Consider the following 21,167-nt stretch of genomic DNA (forward strand, 5'->3'; position numbering starts at 1 on the left):
TTGGTATACTTTTGACTTCTTTATCTCCCATACCAGTTTAAGTTATGGTATCGACTTTTTTTCTGTAAATGTTAGCTTGTTTGCAAGTAAATGTTCTTTACAAATAGGTAACATATTTTATTGTAAAAAACATGTTAATTTATTCCTAAAATTAGCTGACACATCACTTTGACAGCTGAGACGTTTGGCTGAATGGCTAAAACATCTGCCATTAACTCATTTAATGTGGGTTTAATCCTGGAGGAACCAAATGCACAAATCTTTTTTGAGTCATATAGTTTAATGTCAAATGTTACGACAAACATTTATCATTTCTTCAGTCATAGTACATTTCAGTATAGTTTCATTGCAACATTGAAATCATTTCTACAATTAAAGTATTTCTCTATTCAAACCATTTCACAGTACAACAGTTTTTATCCTTCCATCTATAGTCCACTAGCATTTCAACCAGCATTATTCAATATTCTAACCATTCCTGACATAGTTTATTGTAAAACATACGATGATATATCCCTAAAATTAGCTGAAAAAGTAGTAGGAAATAATTATTGGTAATTTGATTTCTTTTTCAAAGGCGGAATCACTGCCTTTAACATACAAAGGTTCATTAGGTCTTTGAAAAATTATGCGATTTTGTTATTCTCATAGCGAGACCTGTGTTTATTTCCGTACCTGACGGTTTCGGCCACAACTATTGCCTTCCTCAGAGCAGAGGTGGGTAGTAACGCGCTACATTTACTCCGTTACATCTACTTGAGTAACTTTTGGGATAAATTGTACTTCTAAGAGTAGTTTTAATGCAACATACTTTTTCTTATACTTGAGTATATTTATAGAGAAGAAACGCTACTTTTACTCCGCTACTTTTACTCCGCTACTTTTACTCCGCTACTTTTATCTACATTCAGCTCGCTACTCGCTACTAATTTTTATCGATCTGTTAATGCACGCTTTGTTTGTTTTGGTCTGTCAGACAGACTTTCATAGTGCCTGCGTTTCAACAAATACAGTCACTGGTGACGTTGGACCAATCAAACAGAGCCAGGCGGTCACATGACCTGACTTAAACAAGTTGAAAAACTTATTGGGGTGTTACCATTTAGTGGTCAATTGTACGGAATATATACTGTACTGTGCAATCTACTAATACAAGTTTCAATCAATCAATCAAAAGTGTGAAGGAAAAAATACCCTTTTTTATTTCAACCGTACATCCTGTCAAAAGCCTAAAGACTGACTGCACAGTTCCTGTCTTCACAATAAAAGTGCCGCTCCATCGCGCCTGCACTTTCAAAACAAGAGTCTCCGAAAGCCAGCGCAAACAAGCTAGCAAGCTATGGAGTTTGCCGCCAATGTATTTCTTGTAAAGTGTATAAAAACGAATATGGAAGCTGGACAAATAAGATGCCAAAAACCAACCACTTTCATGTGGTATTAGACAGAAAGGAGGAACTTTTTTTCTCCTCCATTTGAAAACGTGGACGCTATCAGCACTACTGTCTGATTACAATCAATGCAAGTCATCAGAATCAGGTAATACACCAACTTATATTCTTGTCTTCATGAAAGAAAGGAATCTATATGTGTTAAACATGCTGTATATTCATTAAAACACCTTTAACATGTAAACAAAAACGGCAAAATAAATAAATATAAATTATATACTGTATATACATATGTGTGTATATATATATATATATATATATGTGTGTGTGTATATATATATATATATATATATATATATATATATATATATATATATATATATAAATGTGTGTATATATATATATATGTGTGTGTATATATATATATATGTGTGTATATATATATATATATATATATATATATATGTGTGTATATATATATATATATGTGTGTATATATATATATATATATATATATATATATATGATTTGTGTGTGTATGTTACTCATCAGTTACTCAGTACTTGAGTAGTTTTTTCACAACATACTTTTTACTTTTACTCAAGTAAATATTTGGGTGACTACTCCTTACTTTTACTTGAGTAATAAATCTCTAAAGTAACAGTACTCTTACTTGAGTACAATTTCTGGCTACTCTACCCAGGTTGTCACGTGATGTTGCTTTGACGTGTCTGGTCAGCTGATTTAAACAGTTTTTGGCTCTGTCTACCTGCTTGTAGTAGCCGGCTGACAGCGCCATCTGCAGTCCGACATCTTCAGGACTGCGTCCCAGATGTGGGAAAGTTGGTACGCCCCCTCGTCCGGGTTCACAGTCTGGGATCTTGATGGCTTCTCTGATCCAACGATGGTGTTGGATGCTCTCAGTGGCGATGACATGTGCGTTGTCCCAATCCATGAGGTGGTTCTCCCTCTTGCAGTGGTCTGATATGGCAGACTTCAGTTGCTCTTGTTCTGCTTGTCATCTGGTGGCTCGAGTGCATGCTTTTGATGTTTCCTTTTCACATTCTTTTCTACGCTCTTTCTTCCTGATGTTAAAGACTCTGCCAGTTTCTCCAACGTATGATTTGTTGCACGACAAACAATGTCTCTCATATATTACATTGCATTTGTGTTCTTGGTCTATTTTGTCCTTAGGGCGAACTAACAACTGTCGGAGTTTAGTGTGAGGTTTGATGTTGTGTTTGTTCATGGCTCGCTGTACCCTCTCTGTGACCCCCCTGACGTATGGAAGCATGACCATGGCGCTGTTTTGTTTCTCATTACTTTTGTTTGTCTTTTGTTTCCACTTGATGATGTTTTCTTTAGCTTTATTACGCCCTTTGTTTATGGCCCACTTTGGGTAGTTGCTTCGTGCTTTTGTGATGTACTGTTCCTCCTCCTTTCTGTCAGTATGTGACAATCCGGTGATGAGATTCATGCGTTCAAAAAGTGTTCTTGCGACTGAGAGTTTGTGATTTATGGGGTGTTCCGATGTCCAAAGTGTAGATCATTTGGTAAAATGACTGTTTTGTTGTTGTTTGTGGTTACCAGTAGGAAGAACTGTGTCGAGCTGCATGAATAACTTGGCTTTAATAAAGACTTCAGGAGGACAGCAATTTTACATACGCACTGCATGAGAGAGTGGTAATAACTGATTCCCTGATGTGCACACCCTGGTGGTGTGTTCGAAAATTACAACAACAAAACAGGTTTTGATCTGTGTGTGGGTTTCCGATATATCAGAATTTTTATGCTTCCATCCTCCAAATGTTTAAAGTCCAGGTCCAGAAAGTTTATTGTGCTGTCCTTTCCTTCTTTGTGGGGGAATTTTATATTTTTTGTTTCATCCAGTGTGTTGAGGTGGTCTGTGAGTTCCTGTGTTTGTCCTATTTTTATTATTTCCAATATGTCATCTACATACCTTTTCCAGAAGGAGAGGCTGCCCTATTTCACCTTTTTCTTTTCAACTTCTTTTTTCACATTTTTCAACCCACCACAACCGTTGCACCGTCAAAACATTACTCTTAATCAGGACAAAAAGGAAATTGTTTTTTGAACTGGAAAAATTCCCCGGTTTTCCCCGAAATTCCAGGTAGTCCGTAATACCATTTTTCAATTAAAGATGTTACTACTTCAACATTTCTCGACCGTTTTGAAAAATTACAAAATCAACCATTTGAACTAATTCAGAACATTCAAGTTTTTTACCATTTTCAAAAAAAAATCCCGCTTTTCCCAAAATTCCCAAATTTTCATGAAATTCCCATTTAAATTAATGGGACATTCAACAACTCCCAAATTTTTCATGCAATTCAAACTATTCTAACTTCAAAATATTCAACCTGTCCAGGAATTGTGTGCTCTCCTTCAACAATTCTAAAAAAAAATCCCGGATTTCTCTGAATTCCCAGTTTTTAGGGACAATTTCCCCATTCAAAATGAATTGTCCTTTTTTCCAAATTGCACAATCCCCACATTTATTAACCGATACAAACCATTCCACGTTAGTCACATTCAACTCATCCTGGTCATTCAAACTACTATTTTTCCACGTTCAACACATTTCAAGTGATTCTTGTTTTTTTCTAACCATATTTCCAAACTTTTTTGGTTCGACGACTCATTTCACATTTTTTAACTAAGTTCAACTGTCAAAACATTCCTCTTAGTCAGGACAAAAAACACATTGGTTTAGGAACTAGTATTCCCGAAATTCCACGAACTCCGTAATACCAAATTTTTCAAATAAAAAAACTGTTACCACTTTAACATTTCGTTAAAGATTTAAACATTTCCAACTCCCACCAATTCAGCTCATTCAAGACAATCGTGCATTACATTTTCCAAAGAAAAATCCCGCTTTTCCCGAAATTCTAAATTTCCAGGAAGTTCCCACAGAAATGAATGGGACATTTTTCCAAGTTAAACAATTCCCACATTTGTCAACCTATTCAAACCATTCCAACATCAACACATTCAACTCATCCTCGACATTCAAACTAACACTTTCCCAAGTTCCAAACCTAATTCCGGTTCTTTTGAAAATTCCTGAATTCCTGGAATTCTCTAACACTATTATTCAATAATAAATTTTCACTACTAACACAATTTCTTAATCAATTCATCTCATTCAGGACATTTACGTTATTTATCGCCTTCAAGATATATAATTTTCTCCCAAAATTCCCAAATTACCAGAATATTCCCACCGAAATAAATAGGACATTTTTTTTCAATTGCCACAATTCTCACATTTCTCAACCGAATCAATTAGTTATAACACCAACATGTTCAGCTCATGAATTTTATTACATGGCCCCATCTTGGAAGTATGCTAGCTGATTCCTTTGTCAGTAAGCTAATGTTAGCATGCTAACATTTTATTTAAAAAAAATATTTTTTAACCCAATAGTCATGGATTTCGTTACTTGGTGCCATCTTAAAAGTATGTTAGCCTTTCATCTGTTAGCATGCTTATTTAAGCAAGTTAATATTAGCACACTAATTTTTTATGGTATAATTTTCGCTAATTTTAAACATTTTAAACCTAATAATCATGGATTCATTAATCTAATTTATTACTTTGTAATCTAAGTCATGGATTCCGTTACTTGGCGTAATCTTATAAGTATGCTAGCTCGTTCATCTGTTAGCATGCTAATTTTAGTGTGCTCATATTAGTAAGCTAATATTAGCACGCTAACATTTAATGCTAGCATGATCAGATTTTGTATTTTTTAACCCAATAGTCAGGCAGGGTCCTTGAGGGTGCATGGGAGTTTGCCCAACCAGTCTACATGTGCTTTGTGGACTTGGAGAAGGCATTCGACCGTGTCCCTCGGGAAGTCCTGTGGGGAGCGCTCAGAGAGTATGGGGTATCGGACTGTCTGATTTTGGCGGTCCGCTCCCTGTATGATCAGTGTCAGAGCTTGGTCCGCATTGCCGGCAGTAAGTCGGACACGTTTCCGGTGAGGGTTGGACTCCGCCAAGGCTGCCCTTTGTCACCGATTCTGTTCATAACTTTTATGGACAGAATTTCTAGGCGCAGTCAAGACGTTGAGGGGATCCGGTTTGGTGGCTGCAGGATTAGGTCTCTGCTTTTTGCAGATGATGTGGTCCTGATGGCTTCATCTGGCCAGGATCTTCAGCTCTCGCTGGATCGGTTCGCAGGCGAGTGTGAAGCGACTGGGATGAGAATCAGCACCTCCAAGTCCGAGTCCATGGTTCTCGCCCGGAAAAGGGTGGAGTGCCATCTCCGGGTTGGGGAGGAGACCCTGCCCCAAGTGGAGGAGTTCAAGTACCTCGGAGTCTTGTTCACGAGTGAGGGAAGAGTGGATTGTGAGATCGACAGGCGGATCGGTGCGGCATCTTCAGTAATGCGGACACTGTATCGATCCGTTGTGGTGAAGAAGGAGCTGAGCCGGAAGGCAAAGCTCTCAATTTACCGGTCGATCTACGTTCCCATCCTCACCTATGGTCATGAGCTTTGGGTTATGACCTAAAGGACAAGATCACGGGTACAAGCGGCAGAAATGAGTTTCCTCCGCCGGGTGGCAGGGCTCTCCCTTAGAGATTAGGGTGAGAAGCACTGTCATCCGCGGGGAGCTCAAAGTAAAGCCGCTGCTCCTCCACATCGAGAGGAGCCAGATGAGGTGGTTCGGGCATCTGGTCAGGATGCCACCCGATCGCCTCCCTCGGGAGGTGTTTAGGGCACGTCCGACCGGTAGGAGGCCACGGGGAAGACCCAGGACACGTTGGGAAGACTATTACTCCCGGCTGGCCTGGGAACGCCTCGGGATCCCCCGGGAAGAGCTGGACGAAGTGGCTGGGGAGAGGGAAGTCTGGGCTTCCCTGCTTAAGCTGCTGCCCCCGCGACCCGACCTCGGATAAGCGGAAGAAGATGGATGGATGGATGGATAACCCAATAGTCATGGATTTTGTTACTTGGTGCCATCTTAAAAGTATGTTAGCATTTCATCTGTTAGCATGCTAATTTAAGCAAGTAAATTATAGCGCGCCCGTGTCCAGCCCAACTTTTTATGCTATAATTTTAGCTCATTTTGAACGTTTTAAAGCAAGTTAATGTTTTTTTTGTAGCATTTTAGCTAATTTTGTACATTGTAAACCTAATAGGGACGGCGTGGCGCAGTGGAAGAGTGGCCGTGCGCGACCCGAGGGTCCCTAGTTCAATCCCCACCTAGTACCAACCTCGTCATGTCTGTTGTGTCCTGAGCAAGACACTTCACCCTTGCTCCTGATGGGTGCTGGTTAGTGCCTTGCATGGCAGCTCCCTCCATCAGTGTGTGAATGTGTGTGTGAATGGGTAAATGTGGAAGTAGTGTCAAAGCGCTTTGAGTACCTTGAAGGTAGAAAAGCGCTATACAAGTACAACCCATTTATCATTTAATAATCATGGATTTCAATACTTGGCGCCATGTTACAAGTTTGCTAGCTGTTTCCCTATCAGCATTTTAGCTAATGTGATACATTTCCAACTAAAATATATGGATTGTTACTTTGTAACCTCTTGAAGTATGCTAACTCTGGTAAATATACCAACATTTAGCATTTCATGATTCATACAACATTTTAGTACAGCTTCTGCTCCTCACCTTTTAAACCATGAATTGATTTACGTGGACCCCGACTTAAACAAGTTGAAAAACTTATTCGGGTGTTACCATTTAGTGGTCAATTGTACGGAATATGTACAATCTACTAATAAAAGTCTAAATCAATCAATAGTATTCTTCCATCTGCTCCTTTCTGATCATGGAAATGTATAAGAAACAAAAAACAATGAAAGTGTCAACTGTATATGGCTTGTATATATGCATTTTCATGAAAGGTATAAAAAGAAATGATGATGATGATGATGAATCAATCAATCAAAAAAAACATTTTAACCTTTAATCTATTTCAACTTTCAAACCATTTCTTTGTTCCATTGGAATTTAATTATTAGCGTCAAACATTTCCTCATTCAAACTATTCTTACATTAATACTACATTGTATCAGCATTGCATTGCCTCATTTAGTAATTCATGTTTTTCTTCTGTAGCGTTTTTCGACATTTTACTCCTTCCAAATTTTTTATCCGATTCATACCGTTCGAACTCCAAAATGTTGAGCCTACTCCCAGATTTCACATAGTTTCTAGTTTTCCGGGACATTGTTCCCATTTAAAATACATGGGCCATTCTTTAAACTTATTTATTTAAATACCCGCTTTTCCCGAAATTCCCATTTTCCAAGGAATACCCATTTAAATCAATGGACAATATTTCCATTTCCAAAACTCTTACATATTTCAACTGACTCGAAACCATTCAACCTTCAACACATTCAGCTCATTCAGAGCATTCAAGTTATCTATAGTTTCCAAAATAAAATCCCACTTTTCCCCAACAAACTCCTGTTCAAATGAATGAACATATATTCATATTATTCATTCTACACGGCCAAAATTCCCCCCAAAATATGTTGTTTTTAAACCCGAATCCGACATTTCAACCATCCACCCACACTACTCTCTCTTCCCATATATCGAAAGTAAAACATGTTTTCCCTTGACCAAAATTATTGTTTTTCCAGGATTTTTCAGTAATTTTCTCCCATTGACAATGAATGGGAAATATTCCTTTGACTGCATATCCCACATTTCTCAATCGATTTGAACTGTTACGACATCCACACACTCCGCTTGCCCAGGATACTTTAGCCTCCCCTGATTACCCGGAAGTACCAGGAATTTCTCTCTATTGAAAATGGGCAAAATACAAACCTTCAACACATTCCTCTCATCCATTGTGAAAGTATCTATATTGTAATAATCCCAGGAATGTAGGCTCATAGACTTCTTTGTTTGTCTTGTCTTTATTATACAAGATGCAATGTAACCACACAACAGCTCCAATGTGCGTCTCTTCTCTTTCCCGGCAAAACTTGAACCAACACTTCCTGTCAACAATGTCACCCCCCCGGTAGGGAGCGAGTCTGTCTCTGTGGAGGGCCACCTTACTTCCCCGGGGGGGGGGCAGTTGGACACGATAAACAACCTCTCCCAGCTTCTGTAGTATCTTACAGGGTCCGGTCCATTTGCTGTCCAGTTTGGGACTACGGCTCTTCTTCCGAATCGGGTTGTAGACCCAGACCAACTCGCCTGGCGCAAAGTCCCTCCCTCGGGTCGTCACGTCATAGTAGCGCTTTTGTTTCACACCAGCTTCCTGCAGCTGCTCCCGAGCAAAACTGTGGGCTGAGTCCAGCCGGTCTTGTAGTTTCCTGGCGTACTCTGGCCCTGCAGCGAAGGCCGGGGAATCCGGTGGGCGGCCAAAGGCCAGCGCTGCTGGTGTGCGCATCTCTCTCCCTAGCATGAGAAGCGCCGGTGTGCACCCTGTGGATTCTTGGACAGCAGAGCGACACGCCATCAGCACCAGTGGTAGGTGTTGGTCCCAGTCACACTGGTGGCGGGAGGTGACAATGGCGAGCTGGTCTCCCAGGTTGCGGTGGAACCACTCCACTAACCCATCACTTTGAGGGTGCAATGGGGTAGTGCGGGTTTTGTGAATGCCCAGGCGCTCGCACAAGGCCGCGAACACCCGGGACTCAAAGTTTGTGCCTCGGTCACTATGCAGAGACGCCATGACGCCAAACCGACCTATCAAGCCCTCCACCAGGGCATCAGCAATGGTCTCTGCCTCCTGGTTGGGAATGGCGTATGCCTCTGGCCACTTGGTAAAATAGTCTATGGTGGAAAGGACATAGCGGTTCCCCTTGTCAGACCGTGGGTACGGCCCTGTAATGTCAATCCCCACCCTGTCCATGGGGCACCCCACTGGGAACTGTTGGAGCGGTGCCTGTGAGCGCCCAGTGGGGCCTTTGTGGGCAACGCAGGTGTTACAGTGGCGGCAGAAGTCTTCCACATCTCTCTTCTGCCGACCCCAATAGAACCCCTGTCGCAGCCGCTTAAGTGTTTTGGCGACCCCGAAATGTCCAGACCCACCTTCCCGATGCACTGCCTTAAGCATCGCCCCTTGCAGTCCCTTTGGCACCACCACCTGCCATTGTTCTTCCCCCGTGGCCGCGGCCTTAAATGCCCGCTACAGCACGCCTTGGGACACCCGCAGTTAGTCAAACATGGCCCACAGGCCCTTGGTAGCCTTGGAGAATGGTGCCACTGCCTCCCAAGGTGGGCGCTGCCAAGCATCTACCCACTGCAAGACAGGATGAAGGTCTGTGTCCTCCTCCTGCGCGTGCCTCCAATGAGCATTCGTCACAGTCTGTAGTTCCCTGCAGACAACGTTATCAGCCTGACTGATGGCCGCACACTCGGCACCCTCTGCCCGCCGCTCTTGCTCTCGAGCTTCCCTGCGCTCGCAGTAACGACATCCGTCTGCTGTACACGGCCGGCGAGAAAGCGCGTCCGCGTTGGAGTGGCGAGCACCTGGCCAATGTTCTATTTCAAAGTGGTATCCTTGTAGCTCTTCCAACCACCTGGCGACCTTCCCCTTCGGCTCCCGGAAAGTCATTAGCCACTGGAGGGCAGAGTGGTCAGTCCTAATCACAAAGGGGAGGCCACACAGGTAATATTTAAAGTGTCTGATAGAGAGCACCACTGCCAGGAGTTCTCGGCGGGTGACACAGTAGTTCCGTTCCGACTTGTTGAGTTTCTGGCTGAAGTATGCCCCCCCCCCCTCTCCCCTTCCTGCCACGGCTGTGCAAGTATGCCCCCCAACCCCACTCCGCTGGCATCAGTGTCCAGTAAGAAGGGCAGGGCGAGGTCAGGTGGGGCGAGTACCGGGGCCTCACACAGGGCCCGTTTCATCCCCCAGAATGCCTCCTGGCACCCTTCCGACCACACAAAGTCTTTGCCTTTTTCCAGCAATCGATATAGGGGCGCGGCGATTGTAGCAATGAAGCTCTTCAGCTATCCTTGGTCCCGAGGTGAGGGCCAGTCCCTCACAGCCCGCACCTTCTCGCCCATGGCGCCAATGCCATCTGCCCCTAGCTCATGTCCCAAGAAGGTTACTTCCTGCCGCATGAAACTGCATTTCTCGGGGTGCAGTTTAAGGCCCGCTGCTCGAATCCTCTCCAGGACTCTGCTCAGGGACACCAGGGCTGCTTCGAAAGAACGCCCATGTACCAAGATGTCGTCCAGGTACATCAGGCATTCTTGACGGGGAATACCAGCCAGCACTTTGTCCATAAGCCGGGCAAAAGCGGCGGGGGCATTACAGAGCGCAAAACTGAGGACTTTGAATAGAATAAACAGAAGGCGGATTTAGGGCGAGATTCAGGAGAAAGGGGTACTTGATAATATCCGCTTTTAAGGTCCAGAGTGGTGAACCACGAGGAGCCGGAAACTAGGTCCAGGGACTCATCAATACGGGGGAAAGGGTAAGAGTCCTTTGTGGTCACTTCGTTCAGCCGTCTGTAATCCACGCAGAATCGCCAATCACCAGCCTTCTTCTTCGCGACCATGACCACAGGTGCCGCCCAGGGGCTCTCAGACGGCTCAATAAAGTCTGCCCGCAGCAGGTCATCTACGGCCTTGTCGCATACCTGCTGTCGAGAGAGGGGGATGCGGTGCGCGTGGCACTTGTCACTGGTACTGTTTCCACCAAGCCAGTGTCTATGACATGCTCTGCCAAGTGGGTTATTCCCACTTCACTCTCATTCATTGCAAAGCTGCCCTGGAATTCCATCAGCAGCTGTTTCAGCTGCTCCTGTTGTTGTTTCTCCAAGTCCCCATACTCCTCTCTCCACACCCCTCCCCCTATGACCGGGGGTGCTGGCTGTGGGTGGGGGGCCGTGGGTAGGGATGCCCAGAGCTGGCATCCCCGGGTAATACACAGCTCTGTCTCCCCCCTCATTGGCTGAAGGGAGACAGGGCGAGGGCAGGGGTAGTAACTAGGTATGGTGTGAGGCAACAAGAATGTAGAGGCATGCGGTGAAACGGGCAGGGGCCCAGAAACTAGGGTACCATGGCAACTGTAGGGCCCCCCGGGAAGTTACGTGTACCCCCCCCCCCCCATGTCTAGCAGGCACCCAGTGACCCCCACCCCCCCAGTGTCCAGCCCACCGCCATAGGTGGTACTTCTGGGGGGATGGAGCCCCTCCCCCCTGGCGCCGCTGGGCTCCTCCGGGTGCCCGAAAGTGAGAAGAATATGTAGAAGGTGAGTCGTCGTCTGCTCCTGGCTGTGCTGACGAGCTCCCGCCCCTGCTTGACGAGCCTGGGCTGGCGAGTCAGTGTCCGCGATGAACGTAGGGGCCCGCATACCTCTGACTATGCGGGCCCGGCGCCGTTTCTCGGCTCACGACGAGTGGCAGGGCACTCTCTGCGAAAGTGTCCAGGTTGGCCACATCCCCAGCAGACCTGCCACGTTGACTTTGCAGAGTCACCGCCCTCAGTAGTTCGGTAATTTCTGCCGCCCAAGCCGGAACCCCTTCACTAGACGGGTGTGACGATGCCGCCCTCACTGGATGGGGTTTCATTTCCAGTTCCCTGGCTGCAGCTGCACTCCCCAGCATCTCCCTCTCAACGGCAGCCTCCAGTGCCTCCTGCACTGCAGCTGCACCTGCACGTGCAGGTCAGGAGGAGTAATGGCTCCAACAAACAGGTCAGTTGCGAGCTCATTCCGTACATCAACAGGCAGGTGACCATATGCATGGCGCACCTGGCCCTTAATGTCATTAGCGAGCCCCCGTAGTGGCTCGCCAGGCTTCCTGCACCTCCATCTCAGTTCAGTTTTTAAAAGCGCTGGCTGAGACCATCTCCCAAACCTCCTCTTGAGCGCCCCCACCAGGGCTGCGTAGCACAGCTGCTGTTCAGGATCCAGCAGCAGGAGGCACGAACGAGCCTCTCCCTCCAAACACAAAGCCAATTGCAATGCTTTGTCCCTTGCTTCCCACCTTCTAGCGTCCGCCAACAGTTCAAATTGAGCGTGGAACGCCTCCCAATCGGATCCACTGGCAAATTTTGGCGTCTTCACTGAGGCAGCAGATGGTGGGGGGGGACGCGCCGTGCGGGGAAGCCCTGGGTGGTGGCGGTGGCGGCGGCGGCAGCGGCGACATCTTTACGTCCTCCCGGGCCGACGAGCCGCTTGTGTGCGAGCAGGAGCGCGTCTGTTCGACGGTCACCCGCTCCAAAACAGCGTCATCCCGCCCAACTTTAAACTTATGCTCACCGGAGCTAAACATGCTAAACGGCTTGCGGTCCTAGCTAACTCACAAACTGAAGCTAACTGGCTAATGCGCGGTACGCAGCGTGTCCTTACCGCTACAAAGTCTCTTTCGAAAATCGCCGGGTTTACTTCTGACACCAGTATAATAATCCCAGGAATGTAGGCTCATAGACTTCTTCGTTTGTCTTGTCTTTATTATACAAGATGCAATGTAACCACACAACAGCTCCAATGTGCGTCCCTCCTCTTTCCCGGCAAAACTCGAACCAACACTTCCTGTCAACAATGTCACTTCCCTAACTTCCCCGGAAGTCCCGCCCCCCCAGCCATAGCCATTGGCTAACACCCCGTAGCCAGCCACTACAATATTTTCAACAATTCTCAGTTTTCCCTGTTTCCCCCAAATTTCCAGGAAATTCCCATTCAAATAAAAGGGCGATCATTTCAAATTTCACAAAGCCAAAATTTCTCAACCGATTCAAACCATTCTACCTTCCACACATTTCACTCATCCTGGACATTCAAACTATTAATTTTACAAGTTCAAAAAAACTCCACAAATTCCCAAAATCCTATGTATTTCCTGCTTCTCCATCCAATATGTTAAACTCATTCTAACTATTCCATCATCAAAACATTCCACTTAGTCGGGGCATCAAACATACCTATTTAGTTTTTTGTAAAAATTCCAGGTTTTCCAAAATTCCAGGAATTCCCAAATACCAATTTTTAATTACAAAGTGCTACTAAATCAAAATTTCTTGACCGATTCAAACAATACCAACACCAACCCATTCATCTCAACCAGGAAAATTGTGCGAGTACCACTATTTTCAATTGTTCCCTGTTTTCTCCAAATTACCAAATTTCCAGGAAATTCCCATTCAAATGAATGAACAAAAATTCTCAAACTTTTACGCCATTTTTCTAACCCGATTTGGTCTTTTTAACCATCCACACACACTACTCTTCCGATATATCGAATGCAACATGTTTTCCCTTTCCAAAAATTCCTGATTTTCCCAGAATGTTCAGACATTTCTCCCCACTGACAATGAATGAACAATATACAAACCTCTGTATATCCCATATTTCTCATCGGATTTGAACCGTTCCACCATCCACACGCTGTACTCATTCTGAAAATTCAAACCAATGTGTTTACCGGTTCCAAAAACTCCACTATTACCTGGAATTACCAGGAATGTTTACCCTTTGACTTGAATGGGCAATATAAAAACCTCTACATCTCCCACATTGATCAACCAATTTGAACCGTTCCACCATCTACACACTCTCCTCACCCTGGACATTAAAGTCAAAAACATGTTTCCATCTCCCAAAATTTCTGTTTTTCCTTGAATTTCAAGGCACTTCTTCCCATTTAAAATGAATGAGCAAAATACAAACCTCTGCATATCTCACATTTCTCATCTGATTTGAATCGTTCCAACCTTATACACACTTCACTCATCCTGGACATTCAAGCCAATGTGTTTTCTGGTTCCAAAAACTCCCCTATTACCTGTAAATACCAGGAATATTTACTAATTGACTTGAAAGGGCATTATACAAACCTCTTCATTTCCCATATTTCTTAAACATTTTAAACCGTTCCACCATCCACACACTCCACTCACCCTGGACATTCAAGTCAAAAGGTTTCTGTGTTTCAAAATGTCCCTGACTACCAGGAATTCTTTCTTTCAAATACCACTGTTTTTGCCCTTTTTTAAAATTTAAACACCATTTTACATTTATGTATTCTTCTTATTCCTCTTCCGCTCTTTTTTTCGGTTGTGCGTAGCTCCCACTTTGTTTTATCGGATTGCTTTCGTTCAAACATCAAAATGCTCAGCACTTAGGAAACCTTTCAAAAAAATTACTAGCTTTACTGTAAATCTTAACTTTCCAGTATTTTGCCCATTTTTTTCTTTTTGCTTTTCTCCCACGTCTTTCAACTAATTTCAGCTGTTCCACCACTTAAAAAGCTTAGCCCACCATTCCCACTTACGGTTGCCTTTTTTTCCTCCCTGAAAATCACATTGAATGCAAGTAAATGTTCACCACTATATTGTTTTAGTAAAAAAACAACAACATTTATTTAGTCTAAAATTAGTAAAAAATAAATAAAATAAAAAATCATTATTTCGCACAAATGCACTCTGGGTAATGATGTAAATTTGACCTGTTGCATTATGAGTACACATTGACAGCTGTACCTCTATTAAAACGTAGTACTGTTGCAGCATTGAATTCTGGGTAGACACATGATATCTTCAATGGTTGAAGCGTCTCCTTTAACAACCAAATTTGGACTTCCCTACGGTAACTGCGCTGTCTAGCAAAGAGGGTAACACGGCTGCTTTTTAACCAAGTAATGTGAGTTCAATTCCCCGAAGGGATGAGAAGAACAAATCTATTTCAGGCAATTTTAAATCTTTGATTCAAATAGTTTAATTTGAACTAACAACATATTTATTATTTCTATGTTCATAGTACGTTTCAGTACAGTTTCCGATCTTTAAGATTTAAACCATTTCACAGTTAAACCGTTTCTACCATTCATTCTACATTCCACTAGCATTTCAGTTGAGCTTCAGCGCTTACATTTTCAAACCATTCCTACTGTTTATGCAAACTTTTTTAAAATTAATTCTGCAGTCCTCCAACTTTTAAATTCAGCTTCAGCGATGACTGAGGCATTCAATCAATTAAATTCCTCCCGGAATTGCATAACATTTTGTCACAGCCACACAATGGGTGAACACGGTTCATTTTTAGCCAAAGCCGGAAAATGTTATGACAGTGTGGCCATTTAGTTCAGTTTGTACAATGCTGGACTCACCCGCAGGAGTCCAGTTTCAAATCCCACCCTGTTATGAAAACATGGATATAAAAATGAGGAACAAAGTAATATGTGAACTCTGTTACGCTTGCTGATTTTGCAGACAGTCATGTAGTTTAATATTACAACATGCATTTATCATTTGTATATTCATACTACATTTCAGTAGTTTCTGATCTCCAACATTCAAACAATTTTAACAGATTACTAAAAAAATCCTGGAAATATTTTTAAACGAATAGACAATTTTTTAAAGTTGCACAATTTCCACATTTCTCTCCAGATTCAAGCCGTTCCACACTTCAGTTGTTCTGTACATTCAAGCCAGAGTGGTTACGGGTTCTAAAATTACACTGATTACCAGGAATTACCAGAAACTTTTTAGCATGGACAATTTTAATCCAATCGAACCGTTAACGTATCAATACATTCTAACATTGGATTGTTTTCCCAAATATCCCAGATTACCAGGATTTCCTGGAAATTCTTTCCTTTGTTGACGGCCTTTTTCTCTATCAGTTATGATCCGATCATAACCGTTTGAGTATAAAAACATTTAGCTCAATCCGGACAACAATCGTATTTATCTTTTTCTTCCCAAAACTCACAGATTACCAGGAATTCCTGGAAATGTTTTCAAAACAACAATTCCAACATTTTTCACCCGATTCAAACCGTTCCACCATTCTCACACCTCACTCACCTTGGACATTCAAGCCAAAGTGGTTTCGAGTTTCAATTTTCCCTGATTACCAAGAATTACAATACTTTTTTCGCAACAAAAATGAATGGGCAATTACGAAACCTCTCCATAGCCCACATTTCTTATCCGATTCAAACTGTTTCACCAGCTACACACTCCACTCACCCTTGACTTTTGAGCCAGTTTGTTTCCCGGATCCAAAAATTTCCGCATTACCAGGAATTTTCCCCAATTGAAAATGAATGGGCAATATACACAGTTCTACCTACACCACATTTCTCCTCAGATTTGAACAGTTCCAAAGACAAAATGCTGTTTGCTCTTGGTACTTAATTAGTAGTATGCTAACTGTTAGCATGCAAACTTTTTTAGATACATTTGAAATCCTTTACCCCAGAGTCATATAACTTGGCATGTGACTCTAAAAGTTAGCATGCTAACATGCTAACGCGAGAAGTCTAACTTTTTTTTTACAGCTTTTTTGCAACCGTTTACCTCAGAGTCATATAACTTATTACTTAGTATGTGACAAATGCTAACTTTCTTTTGCTAATTTTGCAACTGTTTACCCCAGGGTTAGCATGTGTCACATGTCAAGTTATATGACTCTGGGGTAAACGGTTGCAAAATTAGCTAAAAAAAAGTTATCATGTTAATGATAGCATACTAACACTTGTGACACTGTAACACAATTGTAACACATTACATACCAAGTTATCTGTAACTTGGTATGACACATGCTAACTGTTAGTATGCTAACATGCTAATTGCATGCATGCATTTCAGTTCAACTTGCGTGTGTCAGCAGCCTTTCAGCGGTAGCATTCATACGCAATTCCTACCGGAATAGCACAGATTCTAGTTCTTCTTCTTCTTCCTGTTTCGCTCCTTTCTTCGGTCGTCCGTAACCCCCACGTTGAGCGCATTTAGGACATGTGTGCCCTTTCAACAAACCTTTCCAAAAATTACCGATTTTACTGTGATTCATAATTTTCCAGCATTTTCCCCATCTTTTTCTTTCTGCTTCTTTTTCCCAAGTTTTTCAATCAATGTTCTTTGTTGTCTGAATTGAGATGGATGTTTTGATACTGGAACTGTTCTAATCAGATGAAAACTGAGGGAGAAGAAGGCGGTCAAAAAAGGGAAGATTTTCGAAGACAACTTGGAAATCCTGGTCAGGGATATTTCGGAAAACATACCAATCTTAGCAAACGGTGTCCCGACCGGGCCAAATGTATTGATACTTGAACGGTTACGATCGGATGAAAATTGGCTATTTTTTCAATCGTGAAAAGTTCCTGGTAATTAGGGCAATTTTGAAACCCCTTTGTCTTAAATGTCCAGGGTGAGTGAAGTGTGTGGATGGTGGAACGGTTTGAATCGGGTGAGAAATGTGGGAATTGTGCAAGTTTGAAAAATGGCCCATTCATTTTAAAAAATATTTCCAGGAATTCCTGGTAATCTGGCAGTTTTGGGGGGGGGGGAATGAAAACTTTGTTGTCCGGATCGCGCCGAACATTTCTATTTTTGAACATTTCTGGTCGGATGAAAACTGTGAAGAAGAAGTCTTTCAAAAAATTTAGGAATTTCCAAGAAAATCTGGAATGCCTGGATATTTGGGAAGAAAACCCAATGTGAGCACAGATGTCCCTGCCGAGGCAAACGTTTTAATACTTGAACAATTCCGATTGGATGAAAACTGTGAGCCCTGGAGTGCCCCGAAAAACTGGCGGAATAAAAAGACGAATATCTATAATAATAATAATAAATTGATTAATTTTTGGTTAAGAACAACCTATGTGTGAATGCCTTGTGCCTTGTGGCATTCACACAATGACAACATCTGGATTGTTTTCAGCATGTTTCTGAGGTTACATATGTCCAACAACATCATCATCAAGTGAGTTTGCAAATCTGATAGTTGACTGTCATACAAAACATTATTTAAAAACTAAAATGATAAAGCAATCATATAAAAAATTCCTCCATAGACTATTTCATAACTATTAATAGGAATAATAACTTTAAAATTATTTTCCTTGCTCTACACGCTATAAGTATACAGGTATATGTTAAGTAGTAAGAGGCACATACAGCCGCGTATCAATTTTACAGACGCATCACAACATTTAGCTTTTCCTTTCAACAACAACAACACTACTTGTAGCCAACTTTGTGAGATACAACAGACTACTTTGGGACAAAAGATGATCCAAAACCTTATATTAGTGAGTCTGAATATAAGGAGGATGAGGTCCAAGTTTTAAAAGTTGTGTGCTAACAGATCTAGCTTTAGTGAAACACAAGCATCATGCAGCAGTCTTGTTAAGTGCTGAACAAGATATACAAACTACGAACATAATAAAACAATACCTTACAGTACAGTGAGTGCTCCCACTATGATGCCGACTGATGGGATGTTTATATCTTTCCATTTACACAAAACATCTATCATAATCCTCACGCAAGTCACGGGTGTCTTTTTGTGTCATTTTCACCATCTGCGGGTATAAGTTCAACATCAGAGTTGACCAACTTCTCGGTCTATGGCCACATCCTTGTAATATCCAGATGAGAGGCATGATTTATAATCCAGAATTAACTTTCACCAGCTCAAAGGCAATGCAGCAGCTCACCAGCTCGATAAGTCAATATAGCAACATAAACTAGTTAGCTCTCTGTAAACAGGGTGCCACTAAAAATAGTGTGTCTGCGTTAGTGCTTATAATGGTCTACTCCCATTAGCTGCCTTGTTATCCACCTTGTACTTGCCATAATCTATAACTAAAAATGCATAGAAAAACAAAAACATTTGTGTTTTTGTTTTACATAGGGATTTTCAATGATGCTGTTCTCCTTTAAATAGAGTTCATTTCAAGTTAATGAATTATTAATTTGAAGTTACTTACATAAATGCACTTTAAAGAGTTATAATGTATGGTTACTTACATATACTGTATGTACTTTAAAGGGGTTATACTACCATTTTTTTCTACATTTAGAACACTTCATTGTGGGCTACATGACATCATGACATGTAATAAAGGTTCTTGGTCAAAGTTTTGCATGGATTTAGTTTTAGTGACTGTCTTCAAGCTGCTTTCTGACCGTCTCTTCACGATGCGTCATTTTATAGGCGCTCGTATTTACATGCCTCCACTTCGACCGCATCTTCTACCTGACAGCCATGTTGTCAGGCTATACGTCATTTTGTATTAAGAAATGGCAACAGCGGAGGATGCATGTACATATACAAGACAGTCTGCCCCACAACAAGAGGATAGAGAAAAAGAAGCAGGTTATTGACAATAGTGTCGGACTACAATGGCGGACTTGCACTAAACTCTTTGGGTAAATTGCTACCATAAATACATGGAATTATCCGCTGAGGTCACACTTGGGAAAAATACAACATTTTTGGCAAACTCCAAAAGACTCGTTTGAAGGAAGTGTGAAGGAAGGCAAGAACATTTTATAAATATCTTCACCATGGTTTGATTTCAAATCCACAAAAACAGAAACATAAAACAATAGATAAGCAATGTTGGTTTTGCATAAAAGGTCACCTATGAATAGTTACAATGTCAACTCTTTTAATAGAGTTGCAATGTGAAGTTACTTACGTATATGTACTTTAAATAGAGTTACAATGTAAGGTTACTGACAGATGTACTTTAAATAGTTACAATGTGAGGTTACTAACAATATATGTTCTTGAATAGAGTTATAATGTGAGGTTACTAACATATATGTACTTTATATAGAAGTACAGTGAGGGGTTATTTACATAGATGTACTTTAAATAGAGTTACAATGTTACGTTACTTACATACTGTAAATTTACTTTACAGTTATAGTGCGAGGTTACTGACAACTTATTTACTTTAAATATAGTTACAATGTGATGTTACTGACATCAATGTACTCTAAACAGAGTTATAAATGTGAGGTTACTGACATTGATGTATGTTAAATAGTTAATATTTGAAGTTATTTACACAGATATACTTTAAATACAGTTACAATTTGAGGTTACTGACATAGATGTACTTTAAATAAAGGTACGGTGTGATGTTACTTACATAGACTTTAAAAAGAGTTACAATGTGAGGTTACTTACATAGAGGTACTTTAAATAGTTAATATTTGAAGTTATTTACATACATGTAATTTAAATAGAATTACAATGAGATGTTACTGACACAAATGTACTTTAAATAGAGTTACAATGTGAGGTTAATTACATAGACATACTTTAATTACCATTACAATGTGAAGGTACTTACATAGACATACTTTAAATAGTTACAATGTGAGGTTAAATACATAGACATCATTTAATAGAGTTACGATGTGAAGTTACTTACATAGATGTGGTTTAAAAAGAGTTGTAAAATGTTGTCACTCACGTCAAACTTTCCATGGAAGACGACGTCTTGTAGAAAATGAGGAATCTGCCGCGGCAAATATCTTGGAAGTTCAGGAGCATCTCTCATTGTCTCCTGCTTATGGATGGACAAGTGAGTGAAGCGGCGTCTTGAGGGGAACATTCCAGTTCCTTGTGTTTTAGTTGAAATGTTCTGGGAGTATCTACAGTGAAATGAAGCTCATGGTGTTGGTGTGCCTTTCAAGTCCAGTGTGTGTTGCAGTTCTGAAAAATAAGCTTTGCCACATGAGAAGCTGAATTTGGGCCAACATCTAAACTTAGATAAATAAAACTCTGATGAACACAGGGTGAACTTTCAGTCACATCTAACCTCTCAGTAGCAGTGTAGGAATGGGCGGTACTATGTTTCTATGCTCCCGATCTGCGTACAATTAAATACCAGGCCAGTACTGCTGACATTGATACCTTTCACTTTCATGTGTTATAATGATCCATCCATCCATCCATCTTCTTCCGCTTATCCGTGTTATAATGATATCAATCAATAAACCTAATGTAACATAACAAACATTCTTAACAATATTTTTAACAATTTATTGTTGTGTGGCATATGACGTC

General features: G+C 41.7%; 1 protein-coding gene across 1 annotated transcript in view; it reads right to left on the bottom strand.

Moving 5' to 3' along the window:
* LOC133617648 (anoctamin-1-like) overlaps positions 1 to 20,697 on the bottom strand; it is a 234,925-nt gene extending 214,228 nt beyond the window's left edge. The window contains exon 1 of the mRNA XM_061977756.1: positions 20,572 to 20,697. Within this exon, the coding sequence (XP_061833740.1) occupies positions 20,572 to 20,658 (87 nt within the window). The 5' untranslated portion in view covers positions 20,659 to 20,697. The remainder of the gene's footprint in view (positions 1 to 20,571) is intronic.
* Positions 20,698 to 21,167: the final 470 nt, after the last annotated feature.

Source organism: Nerophis lumbriciformis, linkage group LG18 (genome assembly GCF_033978685.3).
Source record: "Nerophis lumbriciformis linkage group LG18, RoL_Nlum_v2.1, whole genome shotgun sequence".
NCBI lineage: Eukaryota > Metazoa > Chordata > Actinopteri > Syngnathiformes > Syngnathidae > Nerophis > Nerophis lumbriciformis.